The 14,300-nt window shown below is 41.4% G+C and overlaps 1 protein-coding gene across 1 annotated transcript in view; it reads left to right on the top strand.

Annotated features, from left to right (window-relative positions):
• Window positions 1-14,300, top strand: part of LOC309567093 (myosin-4-like) — a 97,123-nt gene that overhangs the window by 45,761 nt on the left and 37,062 nt on the right. The window contains exons 12-19 of the mRNA XM_082272417.1: window positions 963-1,081; window positions 1,159-1,308; window positions 1,410-1,580; window positions 3,618-3,927; window positions 4,345-4,412; window positions 4,492-4,579; window positions 6,564-6,681; window positions 13,205-13,328. Coding sequence (XP_082128543.1) covers window positions 963-1,081; window positions 1,159-1,308; window positions 1,410-1,580; window positions 3,618-3,927; window positions 4,345-4,412; window positions 4,492-4,579; window positions 6,564-6,681; window positions 13,205-13,328 — 1,148 coding nt within the window. The remainder of the gene's footprint in view (window positions 1-962; window positions 1,082-1,158; window positions 1,309-1,409; window positions 1,581-3,617; window positions 3,928-4,344; window positions 4,413-4,491; window positions 4,580-6,563; window positions 6,682-13,204; window positions 13,329-14,300) is intronic.

The raw sequence follows: 14,300 nt of genomic DNA, 5'->3' as shown, positions 1-14,300 counted from the left end.
CAAATCGCAAACATTTGTTTTTTTTTAGCTTTACATGACCTTGGGAAGGGTTAGAAGCCCGTCAGGGTTTTTTTGTTAATGCTATCTGTGTCCCTTTTACTATAGGGATATTTTTTCCTTACTATGCTGGACAGAACATAGCGAGGTAAGATTCCACCTACAGCCCCGGCCAAAAGTTTTGGGAATGATACAAATATTCATTTTCACAAAGTCTGTTGCTTCATTGTTTTTATATCTCTTTGTCAGATGTTACTATGGGATACTGAAGTATAATTACAAGCATTTTAGTGTCAAAGCCTTTTATTGACAATTACATTAAGTTTATGAAAAGAGTCAATATTTGCAGCGTTGACCCTTTTTTTTTTTTTTTTTAACCACTTAGGCCCCATTCACATAGGGGCGATCCGACTTCGGGGGGCGACCTCCGAGGTCGCGGTGCGAGCAGCGCGCCGCGACCTCGGAGCGGCCGCCACGGACTTCATAACATTGAAGTCTATGACAGTTGCCTCCGGGTAGCCCCAAAGATGCTCCGGACCCTTTTTCTAAGTCGGAGCGACTTGTGTCGCTCATATTAGACGGGGTCCACAGCTTCCCTATGGAAGGCGACCTACGGCGACCTGTGAGGCGACCAGGTCGCCTCACAGGTGGCCTTAGTGTGAACGGGGGCTTAAGCCCTGGAAGATTTGGCTGCTCAAAGACCAGGCCCTATTTTGCGATTCGGCACTGCGTGAATTTAATGGACAATTGCGCGGTCGTGCGATGCTGTACCCAAACAAAATTGACGTCCTTTTTTTCCCACAAATAGAGCTTTCTTTTGGTGGTATTTGATCACCTGTGCGATTTTTATTTTTGCGCTATAAACAAAAACAATAGCAACATATATACATACATACACAATATGTTACATTCAAATACACTTTGCATAGTTTATTTTATCTTGATATGAATATTGTGTCTTCCAGCTGCTGATAAAGTGGCATATTTGATGGGCCTGAACTCCTCTGATCTGGTGAAATCTCTTTGCAATCCGAGAGTCAAAGTCGGAAATGAGTTTGTGACCAAAAGCCAAAATGTGCAGCAGGTGAGGACCAACGACTTCTCTTCACCTTCCAACTCCTCCAGTCTTAGAGAGATGTTACTGACAAATGTCTATTCCAGGTCTACAACTCCATCGGGGCTTTGGCCAGGTCAGTTTATGAGAAACTCTTCTTATGGATGGTGACCCGCATCAACCAGCAGCTGGACACAAAGCAGTCCCGCCAATACTTCATTGGAGTTCTGGATATTGCTGGATTTGAAATATTTGATGTGAGTCATAGATGTTTGTCTTCATTGTCCACTTTATGAAGTGATCTTCTGTTCTTGACAAAGTTGGGTTTTATTTTTTTCTTCTTTTCCTAAAATTTCAGTTTAACACTTTTGAACAATTGTGTATCAACTTCACCAATGAAAAACTGCAACAGTTCTTCAACCACCACATGTTCGTGCTGGAACAAGAAGAGTACAAGAAGGAGGGCATTGAGTGGGAGTTTATTGACTTTGGCATGGACTTGGCTGCCTGCATCCAGCTTATCGAGAAGGTATGTAAGAGAAGCCCTCTATTATCACTCCAGCATGGGAGGAAACGTATGAGATTCATTATATAGCCAAATTTTTGTGAAGATATGACCATCTCACCTCTATATAACCGAAAGAATGTAGACTTCCTTCTGAAAAAAGTAGCCTCCAGACTGCAGCCCACAGGCCAGATGTGGCCCTTTGCTTGCCTTTATCCGGATCTTGGGGCACAATGCAATGATGGGCTCTGAGGAAGAGGCCAGTCCTCGAAACGCGTTAAGCCTGTTGGATCTCCAATTGTCCTGTCAAAAGTTATAATGTTTTGTGGTCTGGATGGTGCTGTTTCTTTATAATGAGCTTTGATGCAATCATGATTTCGTGCGAATAATATTTACCACCCTTACTGTAAATAAAGTCATGATTTAGGGATAATGCACTAGGCCAGTGCACCCTCTGTTTTGCTTTATGGTTTCAATGGCACCAAGCAGTCCACGGTCACCAATGATGGGGCACCATTGCTCCCACAGACACAAATGATAGGGCACCATTCCTCCCACAAACACCAATGATGGGGCACCATTGCTCCCACAGACACAAATGATAGGGCACCATTCCTCCCACAAACACCAATGATGGGGCCATTGCTCCCACAGACACAAATGATAGGGCCCCATTCCTCCCACAAACACCAATGATGGGGTACCATTCCTCCCACAAACACCAATGATGGGGCACCCTTCCTCCCACTGACATCAATGATAGAGCACCATTCCTCCCACAAACTCCAATGATGGGGCAGTATTCCTCCCACAAGCACCAATGATGGGGCACCATTCCTCCCACTGACATCAATGATAGGGCACCATTCCTCCCACAAACACCAATGACGGGGCACCATTGCTCCCACAGACACCAATGATAGGGCACCATTCCTCCCACAAACACCAATTATGGGGCACTATTCCTCCCACAAACACCAATGATGGGGCACTATTTCTCCCACAAACACCAATGATGGGGCATCATTCCTCCCACAAACTCCAATGATGGGGCATCATTCCTCCCAATGACACCAATGATGGGGCACCATTCCTCCCACAAACAATAATGATGGGGCACCATTCCTCCCACAAACACCAATGATGGGGCACCATTCCTCCCACAAACACCAATGATGGGGCATCATTCCTCCCAATGACACCAATGATGGGGCACCATTCCTCCCACAAACAATAATGATGGGGCACCATTCCTCCCACAAACTCTAATGATGGGGCACCATTCCTCCCACAAACACCAATGATGGGGCATCATTCCTCCCAATGACAAAAATGATGGGGCACCATTCCTCCCACAAACAATAATGATGGGGCACCATTCCTCCCACAAACAATAATGATGGGGCACCATTCCTCCCACTGGCACCAATAATGGGGCAATACCTCCCACTAACAATAATAGAAATAGAGCTGCCTGGGCACCCTGGTTGAAAAAGGCTGCCCTGGTGTTTCGTGTATTCAGGGTCTGACTTCCCATGTACTGACCCTGGCTTCATCTTCTGTTTGTGCTTGTCTGTCGCCTGCCCTGACCTCAACTTGTTTCCCGGATCCTCTTCTGTCTCCTTCCATCTGTACTCTGCATACGTGAGTGATTTCCATATCATCGGCTGGGAACACTGAGGGGCCCTGACCTGGTTAAAGTTTGCTGTAAGTCCATCCCCACCATTAGGCTTTGGTGAAGAAGTAGGCTGAGGCTTAGACTCCGTGCTCTGGGGAATCCTTGGTTGGTGTTCTACAAGGGCTCACTACCACGGACTTCTGATACCAGGCAAGCAGAGCAAGAGTCAAGCCTACATTTTACTGAGATAGTATGCTGAGGGTACTTGTAATTAGCCTATATGCTCTTTAGATACATTAAAACATATAGTTAGACAGGTCAAATCTTTATCTTCTTTAAGAGAATGACATATATAGTTGGAAATCAGAATTCAACATCATTGTGAAAGGATTACTGTCACTTGTAATAGAGATCTTTTCGTACCTTCATATTTTTTTTTGTAGCCAATGGGAATCTTCTCCATCCTGGAAGAGGAGTGTATGTTCCCTAAGGCCTCTGATACCACCTTCAAGAACAAGCTGTATGATCAACATCTTGGAAAGTCACCCAACTTCCAGAAACCGAAACCAGGAAAAGGCAAGAGTGAAGCTCACTTCTCCCTGGTACATTACGCTGGCACGGTGGACTACAATGTCTCAGGGTGGCTAGACAAGAATAAAGACCCGCTCAATGAGACTGTGGTAGGTCTGTACCAGAAGTCTTCCCTCAAGCTCCTCGCTTCACTCTTCTCAAGCTTTTCCACTACAGAAGCGGGTAAGTACTGTAGATATACACCCTATCAGTAAATTCTTATAGAATGTTTAATTAGAGCAGAGACTGTGAGTCGGGCCTTCTCGTCCTGACCTCACAAATGCACTTCTGGAAGAATGGTCAAACATTCCCATAGACACACTCCTAAACCTTGTGGACAGCCTTCCCAGAAGAGTTGAAGCTGTTATAGCTGCAAATCGTGGGCCAACTCAATATTGAATCCTACAGACTAAGACTGGGATGCCATTAAAGTTCATGTGCGTGTAAAGGCAGGCGTCCCAATACTTTTGATAGTATAGTGTACTTATTAACTCTTAGTATAGAAGCAATAGGATGAGAATGACACCAGTCAACTAGCATTTTCAGGAGAGATATGCAATAGCAAATTCCATATTTCATTACCATTTCTTTTCTGTCTAGCTGGTGGTGGTAAATCGGGGAGTAAGAAGAAGGGCTCCTCCTTCCAGACCGTGTCGGCAGTGTTCAGGGTCAGTTTACTGAGTGGAATTAACTAAACAAAATCACCAGAAATATCTAAAGACTTTAATTAATGTATCCTTCCTGCAGGAAAATCTGACCAAACTGATGAGCAACTTGAAGACCACCCACCCGCACTTCGTTCGCTGCCTCATCCCAAATGAGACCAAGAATCCAGGTAGAGTTCACACTCAGATAATGACCCAGATACTGAATGTCCCATGTTCTGGCCAATCCAATTAGAGAGTCAATGCTCAAAGCTAGTCACCGTCCAGTAGCCTCTGGAGAAGTCACTACATCCACACCATTCAATGTAAGCTATATTGAGGCAAACAGGAAACTTCATACACATTACAATATTTATTGGACATGAGGTGTGACTCTACCAGAACTTCTATGTAGTATTTAATGGCCTAAGTGCAATGTATTTTTTATTTTTTAAAGAAAATTTTTAATTTTTCAATTATAAAGACATTGTGGAGCTTAAGTCCAGTGACTTTGCCTAGGCTGGGATGATGTCATCAGTTTGCTGCAGACAGGAGGAGGCATTTCCTCAGTCTCCTCTCCCCCAGTGATCAGACTGCAACATTGTAACGTTGTAGCAAATCACAAGGTGAGAGAGGATGCAGCAAGGGCTGATCTGTGTTAGACACTTGTGAACACAGTCAAGAATTGCATAGGCACCAGAATTGGTACATCTCTCAGCCAGCATCTCAGTCCATGAAGCAGACGGTTACCCTGGATGATTTCTAATCAAAGACAGTGCCATCTTTCTGTAGAGGAAAGCAAATGAGGGCTGAAACGTACCTGGTGATGGAGCCTGAAGCGTAGAGGAAGGCCTCTCTTACAGCTCTGGCTCAGGAGCCCTGGTAGAGTAACAGGGAACTCCAGACCACAGAGTGGCACGAGTGCCTGATAAAAATTTGACTTCTTCTAATGTTGATGTGCGCAGGAGCAGCTGGCTGGTGGCATGCTGGCAGAGGAGCAGGAACTGATGTCAGGCACAGCTACAGCTGGATCAGGTGGAGGAGCCAAGACAAGGTCAGACAGTCCAAGTCAGCAACTAGCTGGCAAATCAGACACAGGTGGCAGGCAGAAGAGTAGTCAGAAGTCAGGCCGGGGTCAGTAACAACAAGGCAGATGAGCAAAAGGGTAAGGCAGAAGCGTAGTCCAGAGGTAAGCCAGGGGTCAGTGCAGGCAGAGTTCAGGCAAAGTCAGGAGCAGATTCGGGTCAGCAACAGAAGAGCAATACAGGAACAGATACAAAGATGCTTCATAAACATAATAGGCCAAATGGCACTGACACAAGAAACTAGTGCAGTCTAAATAACCACCTGACGCCAATGTGCACGCATGCACATGCGCGAACCTGTGCGCACACATACCTGCTAGAAGGCCACGGACAGAACTTACAGGAACCATGTGCTTACGCACATGTATGCGCCTTCCCTGACAAAGGCATTGCCAGGGAGAATACTGTGACCTCTGGGAGGGGTAATAAATACCTGGAAGTGTTACACTGACACATTACTTAGTATGCTTAACTTATGACATCTGATGACAGGTCCCCTTTAGTCCTTTAAGTGCAAGCGCATAGATCTATTAGTGTATTATAGAATTGGCAATCATTCAATTGAAAAAAATATCAATTGATTTCAATGTTGTTGGAAATATTATCATTTTGAGGACACATACATTGATTATCTTGGTTTTTTTAGTATAGCCCCTTCCACACGGGCGCACCGCCCGACGGAGTCCATTCTGCTCAGTGGGGGATCGATCCGCCAATCCCCGCTGAGCAGGTAGATGACAGCTCCATCTCCACTCTGTGTGCAGAGACAGAGCTTTCAGATCCTGCTGACCTCTATGGGAAGATCGGATGAGAACGGACCACCTGTCATCATCCGATCCGATCCTCCAGACGGATGGAAAATAGGGTTTCCATCCGTCTGGATTTCACGGACCGGATTGGATAGCAGCGGATGTCAGCGGAAATGTCTCCGCTGACATCTGCTTCCCCATAGGGATGCATAGAGCATCCGATCCGGTTCGCCTGAAAAACTGACGATCGGATCGCCCGTGTGAAAGGGACCTATATCATATGATACTGAATTCCTATCAGACAAATTGAGATGTCAGTAATTATGACCTTCTGTCCACAGGGGAGATGGACAATCATCTCGTCATCCATCAGCTGCGCTGTAATGGCGTCTTGGAGGGGATTCGAATCTGCCGAAAGGGATTTCCCAGCCGAATCCATTATGCGGACTTCAAACAACGGTAAATAGAAAAGTCAGAGGGAAATACGCTTTTATTTAGGCCATTTTCCCTGTGAAGTCTGGCCTGGAAAAGAAAAACTGTCTCCAACAAAAATTGAGGTTTATCTCCGCCGTAATTTGCTGGGAAAAACCTTCATTTTCGCAAAAAGTTGTGCAAATGGGACAAAATCAAATGTTCTTAGAGTATTTTTTCTGAAGTTTAATTTTTTTTTCTCTTTTGATTAAATATTCTTAGGGAATTTTCTCTTAGGCCCAAATGCTCTTAGGGTAGTTTCCCTTAGGATCAAATGTGCATAGAGTATTTTCTATTAGGATCAAATGTTCATAGAGTATTTTCTATTAGGATCAAATGTTCATAGAGTATTTTCTCATAGGATCAAATGTTTATAGGGTATTTTATCTTCTGAATAACTGTTCTTAGGGTTGTTTCTCTTAGGATCAAATGTTCTTAGGTTAGTTTTTCCTAAGATCAAATGTCCATAAGGTATTTTCCCAAAGAATCAAATGCTCTTTGAATTTTCATTTGGGGTCAAATGTTTATAGGGTATTTTCTCATAGGATCAAAGGCTTATTGGGTATTTTCTCATAGGACCAAATATTTATAGGGCATTTTCTCTTCTGATTAAATGTTCTTGGAGTATTTACTCTTAGGATCAAATGCTCTTAGGCTAGTTTCCCTAAAGATCAAATTTTCGCAGGGTATTCTCTCATAGGATCAAATGTTCTTAGGATATTTTCTTTTCTGATTAAATGCTTTTGGGGAATTTTACTTTTAGGAAAGAATAGTTTTTTCTTTAGGATCAAATGTCCATAAGGTATTTTCTCATAGGCTCAAACATTTCTAGGGTATTTTCTCTTCTGACTGAATGTTCCTAAGGTATTTTCCCATGGGATTGAATGCTCCTATAGTATTTTCACTTCTGATTAAATGTTCATAGGGTATTTTCTCTTAGGATCAAATGCTCTTAGGATAGTTTTTCTTTAAGATCAAATGTCTATAGGGCATTTTCTCTTCTGATTGAATTTTCTTAAAGTATTTATAGGATTGAAAGTTCCTACAGTATTTTCACTGCTGATTAAATGTTCTTAGGGTATTTTCTCATAGGATTAAATGTTCTTCGGGCAGTTTCTTTTAGGATCAAATGTTCTTAGGGTATTTCCTTTTCTGATTAAATGTTCTTGGGGTATTTACTCTTAGGATCAACTGCTTTTAGTGTAGTTTTCCTTAGGATCAAATGTTCTTAGGGTAGTTTCTTTTCTGAATAAATGCTCTTGGGGAATTTTTCCTTAGGAAAGGATAGTTTTTTCTTTAGGATCAAATGTCCATAGGGTATTTTCTCATAGGCTCAAACGTTTGTAGGGTATTTCCCCTCTGACTGAATGTTCTTAAGGTATTTTCCCATTGGATTGAATGCTCCTATAGTACTTTCACTTCTGATTAAATGTTCATAGGGTAGTTTCTCTTAGGATCAAATGCTCTTAGAATAGTTATTTTTTAAGATCAAATGTCTACAGCAGGGATCCTCAAACTACGGCCCCCCAGCTGTTGTGGAACTACACATCTCATGAGGCATTGTAAAACTCTGACATTCCCAGATATGACTGGGCATGATAGGAATTGTAGTTCCTGATTCTGAACAACTGGAGGGCCATAGTTTGAAGACCCCTGGTCTATAGGGTATTTTCTCATAGGATTGAATATTCATTGGGGATTTTTTTCTTCTGATTGATTGTTCCTACAGTATTTTCCCTGCTGATTAAATGTTTATAGGGTATTTTCGCATAGGATCAAATGTTTATAGGGCATTTTCTCTTCTGATTAAATTTTCTTGGAGTATTTTTTCTTAAGATCAATTGCTCTTAGGGTAGTTTTTTCTTAAGTTCAATAGGTCCTTAGGGTATTTTCTCTTAGAAAGGAATGTTCTTGCAGTATTTTCACTTCTGATTAAATGTTCTTCGGGTATTTTCTCATAGGATTAAATGTTCTTAGGGTAGTTTATATTAGGATCAAACGTTCTTAGGGTATTTCCTTTTTTGATTAAATATTCTTGGGGGTATTTACTCTTAGGATCAAATGCTCTTGGTGCAGTTTCCCTTAGGATCAAATTTTCGCAGGGTATTTTCTCCTAGGATCAAATGTTTATAGGACATTTTCTCTTAGGATTAAATGTTCTTAGAAACTTTTCTCTTCTGATTAAATGTTCTTGGAGTATTTTCTTTTAAGACCAAATGCTCTTAGGGTAGTTTTTCTTAAAATCAAAAGGTCCTTAGGGTATTTTCTCTTAGAAAGGAATGTTCTTGCAGTATTGTTACTTCTGATTAAATGTTCATAGGGTATTTTCTCTTAGGATCAAATTCTCTTAGGATAGTTCTTCTTTAAGATCAAATGTCTATAGGGTATTTTCCAATAGGCTTAAAGGTTTGTAGGGTATTTTCTCTTCTGATTGAATGTTCCTACAGTATTTTCACTGCTGAATAAATGTTCATAGTGTATTTTCTCATAGGATCAAATGTTTATAGGACATTTTCTCTTCTGATTAAATGTTCTTTGGGGACTTTCTCTTAGGATAGTTTTTCTTTTAGATCAAATGTCTATAGGGTATTTTCTCATAAGCGCAAATGTTTGTAGGGTATTATCTCATAGGATTGAATGTTCATTGGGGATTTTCTCTTCTAACTGAATGTTCTTAAAGTATTTATAGGATTGAAAGTTCCTACAGTATTTTCTCTGCTGAATAAATGTTCTTGGGGTATTTACTCTTAGGATCAACTGTTCTTATGGTATTTTCTTTTCTGAATAAATGTTCTTGGGGAATTTTCCCTTAGGAAAGGATAGTTTTTTTTCTTTAGGATCAAATGTCCATAGGGTATTTTCTTATAGGTTTAAACGTTTGTAGGGTATTTCCCCTCTGACTGAATGTTCTTAATGTATTTTCCCATAGGATTGAATGTTCCTTTAGTATTTTCATTTCTGCTTAAATGTTCATAGGGTAGTTTCTCTTAGGATCAAATGCTCTTAGGATAGTGTTTTTTTAAGATCAAATGTCTATAGGGTATTTTCTCATAAGCTCAAACATTTGTAGGGTATTTTCTCATAGGATTGAATGTTCATTGGGGATTTTTTCTTCTGATTGAATGTTCCTACAGTATTTTCCCTTCTGATTAAATGTTTATAGAGTATTTTCTCATAGGATCAAAGGCTTATAGGGTATTTTCTCATAGGATCATGTGTTTATAGGGCATTTTCTCTTAAGATCAATTGCTCTTAGGGTAGTTTTTCTTAAGATCAAAAGGACCTTAGGGTATTTTCTCTTAGAAAGGAATGTTCTTGCAGTATTTTCACTTCTGATTAAATGTTCATAGGGTATTTTCACATAGGATTAAATGGTCTTCGGTTAGATTCTTTTAGGATCAAATGTTCTTAAGGAATTTCCTTTTCTGATTAAATATTCTTGGGGGTATTTACTCTTAGGATCAAAGGCTCTTGCTGTAGTTTCACCTAGGATCAGATTTTCGCAGGGTAGTTTCTCATGGATCAAATGTTTATAGGACATTTTCTCTTCTGATTAAATGGTCTTGGATTGTTTTCTTTTAAGACCAAATGCTCTTAGGGTAGTTTTTCTTAAAATCAAAAGGTCCTTAGGGTATTTTCTCTTAGAAAGGAATGTTCTTGCAGTGTTTTCACTTCTGATTAAATGTTTATAGGATATTTTCTCGTGGGATTAAACAAAAAAACAGGTTCCCTCTGAGCGGGACTTTAAAGGGTAATGAATGAAAATAAGTTTGAAGAGTATATGTGATAGAGTAAAGAAAAAAGAGGAAAATTTCAAAAAAGTACAACATGTATTTACATCAAAAACATAAGACTGTATGTGAACCTGGAGACAGCCTCCGGGACGATTAAAACAATGTTCTGGGGTTGTACAATAGCATACAAAACACAGGACAATATGGAAGAGCAATGTTCTGGAACATAGGTAGCTGAGACCCAACGCGTTTCAAAAAATAGTGAGGTCAATTTCTTCCTTTAGGGGTCTATACAAGCATAGCTATGTATACATGTTTTTGATGTAAAAACATTTTGTACTTTTTTGAGATTTTCCTCTTTTTTCTTTACTCTATCACATATACTCTTCATACTTATTTTCACTCATTGCCCTCTAAAGTCTCGCTCAGAGGGAACCTGTTTTTTTGTGTAGCGACTTTGGGATGTGGGCGCTTAATTATCTAATTGGCTCCAGTTAACCACTTTACGACCAGCGAAGTAGACCTACGTCGGCTGACTTTGCGTGGTTGTACCGGGTTGATGCCTCTAGCTAGAGGCATCATCCTGGTACCGTTTTTTAAAGCCGGCGGTCGGCTTTCCCGCGGTAATGACTGATGCGGTTTGGGAGTCGCTAGATCGTTACCCCGGTGAGCGGGAGGGGACGCCTCGCGCCGCCTTCCGCGGCTCTGCCCGGTTCTCCCGTCCCACCAGGAGACCCGAGCAACCAGCCAGCGCGTCCAGCCCCCCCCCCCCCCCCCACCAAAAAATTAGGTCAGCAGCTACAGTATTTATGACTTTTAATATTAGGACACTTACCTGTCCATGAATCCTGCGATTTTGGCATCCCAGGCGATTTTTCAATCGGCTCTCGGGTGCTGCAGCCACTATTCTTTATAGAGGAAACCGGCAGTGAAGCCTTGTGGCTTCACAGCGGATTCCCTACTGCGCATGAGCGAAGTGCACTGTGCTTTGTGAATGGCCCGGTGGTGGGGAAGGAGGAGTGGGCCAAACTTCCGGGGGACGTCGCCACAGGGAGATCACCTGGAAGTGGGGACAGGTACCTGTCAAAAACAGGTACCCTCTCCCCCCTCCCCTCCCGAAAGGTGCCAAATGTGGCAGCAGAAGGGGGGGGAGGAAGAAAACAAGCGGAGCTTCCCCTTTTGGGAAGCTCCGCTTTAAGGTGTTTTCTCTTCTGATTGAATGATCTTAGGGCATTTTCACTTCAGATGAAATGTTCTTAGAATATGTTGTATCCAGTATTGCTTATATTCAACAAAGAAATGTATACAATAACATGTATAATAATTACTAAGTTCTAATTGCCTTCAATTTGACAACATTAAAACAGGATTTGCCAAATTAATGTTCTATGCACTCTCTAAAAGACCACTTAAAGTGGGAGATCGATGTACATTGCAGGGATTTAAACAAACTTTGCTGTAGATACCTACCATTTTCTGCCACAAGGAAATAGATATTTCAACAGACAGGTTGCAGTACGAATGGGAGGGTCTGTTTCATTATAATTACCTGGTGCACTCTCGGTGTTCTGAAAAGCTGCAGTGTCAGCATCCCTTTAGAAGTAATTAACCCTTGTGGAGAATTTCACCAAAACTGAAATTCCTATTGCAGAGAGTCCCTATAATCTGACTTGTGTCTTAGTGAAGACTTCTGGGAAAATCAGTGAATCAATCACACAAGCAGGAAACTACATTTCTGGAGGCGTTCTGTACACCAACTGTGTATAGAACACCTCCAGGTTGCCATATTTAATTGAATTTTTCAGATTTTAAAGGAAAGATACTTTTTTAACCACTTGCTGACCGCCGCTGCATATACAGTATACTGTGGCAGGCTGGCTCGGCTGCGCAAATCAGGCAGGCAGGAATCCTGGGGGCACCCCATTCACCAACGGGGAAGCTGATTCACGGGGTCGGCGGCCGCATCACTCCCCGTGGAGAGAGAATGGTGGTCTGCTGTTGTAAACACAGCAGACCAATGCTCTCTCTGGAATCAATACAGTGCTCCTGTGTTTCTCCTATTTAGTAACACATCTCTCTGTGTTGATTCCACAAGCCCATCCCCCTCACAGTTAGAAAAGACCCCCTAGGCATACATTTAACCCTTTGATTGCCCATGGGTTAACCCCTTCCCTGCCAATGTCAGTATTACAGTAACAGTGCATATTTTTAGCACTGATTATTGTAGTAATGTCACTGGTCCCCCCAAAAGTGTCAAAAAAGTATATATTGTATAAAATACTTCTGGTCCAGAAGTGGTTAAATACATTGAATTGCATAATGGCTTGTGAAGCAATTGCATATGCTGTATTATTATTATTTTTTATTATTATTATTATTATTTGCTATTTTTCTACAAAAGTGGAGTTATCCTTTAAATATCAGAAAATAACATTTTTTTTTCATAATATATTTATGATATATATATATATATATATATTATATTATTATATTATATAATTTTTAAAAGAAAAAAAAAATATATATATATTCATAATATTTTCATAATTTTTAAACATAACAGTTTGCACATATTAAAAACATTTAAAAGGGTATTATTCACAAAATTTGTGCGAATGCTGATACCTTTGCCCAGCTGATTTTAAAAAATTGACCCTTTAGCCACTGCCATGCATGCTTTTCCAGTTGGTCTCCAGGTAAGAAACTTTGTAACAGATTTACCAAAAATATTTTGCAACTGCATACGGTTAATTTTATACTAAAAATTCTTCTGTCAGATATAAGGTTCTAAACCCCAGCGCCATCCCGGAGGGGCACTTTATAGACAGTAAAAAGGCCTGTGAGCAGCTCCTGGGCTCCATCGATATCGATCAAACGCAGTACAAGTTCGGACATACAAAGGTTGGTGGATCTTCTCCTGCTAGGTTCTTATTAATTATCCAACACTTCCTGCTTTCTGAAGCCTTGAGGTTTCTTCAAGCACATGCGTTGTGGTAATCCTCCTTTTTTTTACCACAAGGCATGTTGACACGTGGGTATATTGTGAATGTTAGCAGGAGTAGCGAGACTCCCTTGCAAAAAATAAATAACCTTCCCCATAACCACCCACCCACCATCCTGACCTTCCTCCAGATGTCCCTTGTTGTGTCCATTACTGGAGCCTGTAGGCCAGCCTTGCTTAACCAGGGTTCCATCAAACCCTGGGGTTCCCCCATAGGTTGCTGGGGGTTCCTCGAGCAATGAGAAATCTCTGCCTCCCAGATAAGTTACCACTGTCACCAATGATCTTTTCAACTTTCTGTATGGGGAGTATTCTTCCCATTGACTGCAAATATAGGGAACGTTCTTCTCACTAACCACCACTTTAAGAAGCATTCTTCTCACTGACCACCAATTTAAGGAGCATTCTTCCCACTGACCACCAATGTAAAGAGCATTCTTGAAACAGACTACCAATGCAAGTAGCATTCTTCCCACAGACCACAAATGTAAGGGACAATTTTTCCCACTATCCACCAAGGTAAGGAGCATTCTTCTTACTGAGTGACCACCGATGTAAGGGACATTCTTCTCACTGACCACCAATGTATAGAGCCTTCTTCCCACTGACCACCAATGTAAAGAGCATTCTTCCCACTGACCACCAATGTAAGGAGCTTTCTTCCGACTGACCACCAATGTAAGTGACATTCTTCCCACAGACTACCAATGTAAGGGACATTCTTCTCACTGACCACCAATGTAAGGAACATTCTTCCCACTGACCACCAATGTAAGGAACATTCTTCCCACTGATCACCAATGTAAGGAACATTCTCCCCACTGATCACCAATGTAAGGAACATTCTTCCCACTGATCACCAATGTAAGGAG

Source organism: Pelophylax lessonae (genome assembly GCF_965119305.1).
Source record: "Pelophylax lessonae genome assembly, chromosome: 11".
NCBI classification, from domain to species: Eukaryota; Metazoa; Chordata; class Amphibia; order Anura; family Ranidae; genus Pelophylax; species Pelophylax lessonae.
Note: the sequence above shows the minus strand (reverse complement) of the source record. Positions and strands in the feature narration are given on the sequence as shown.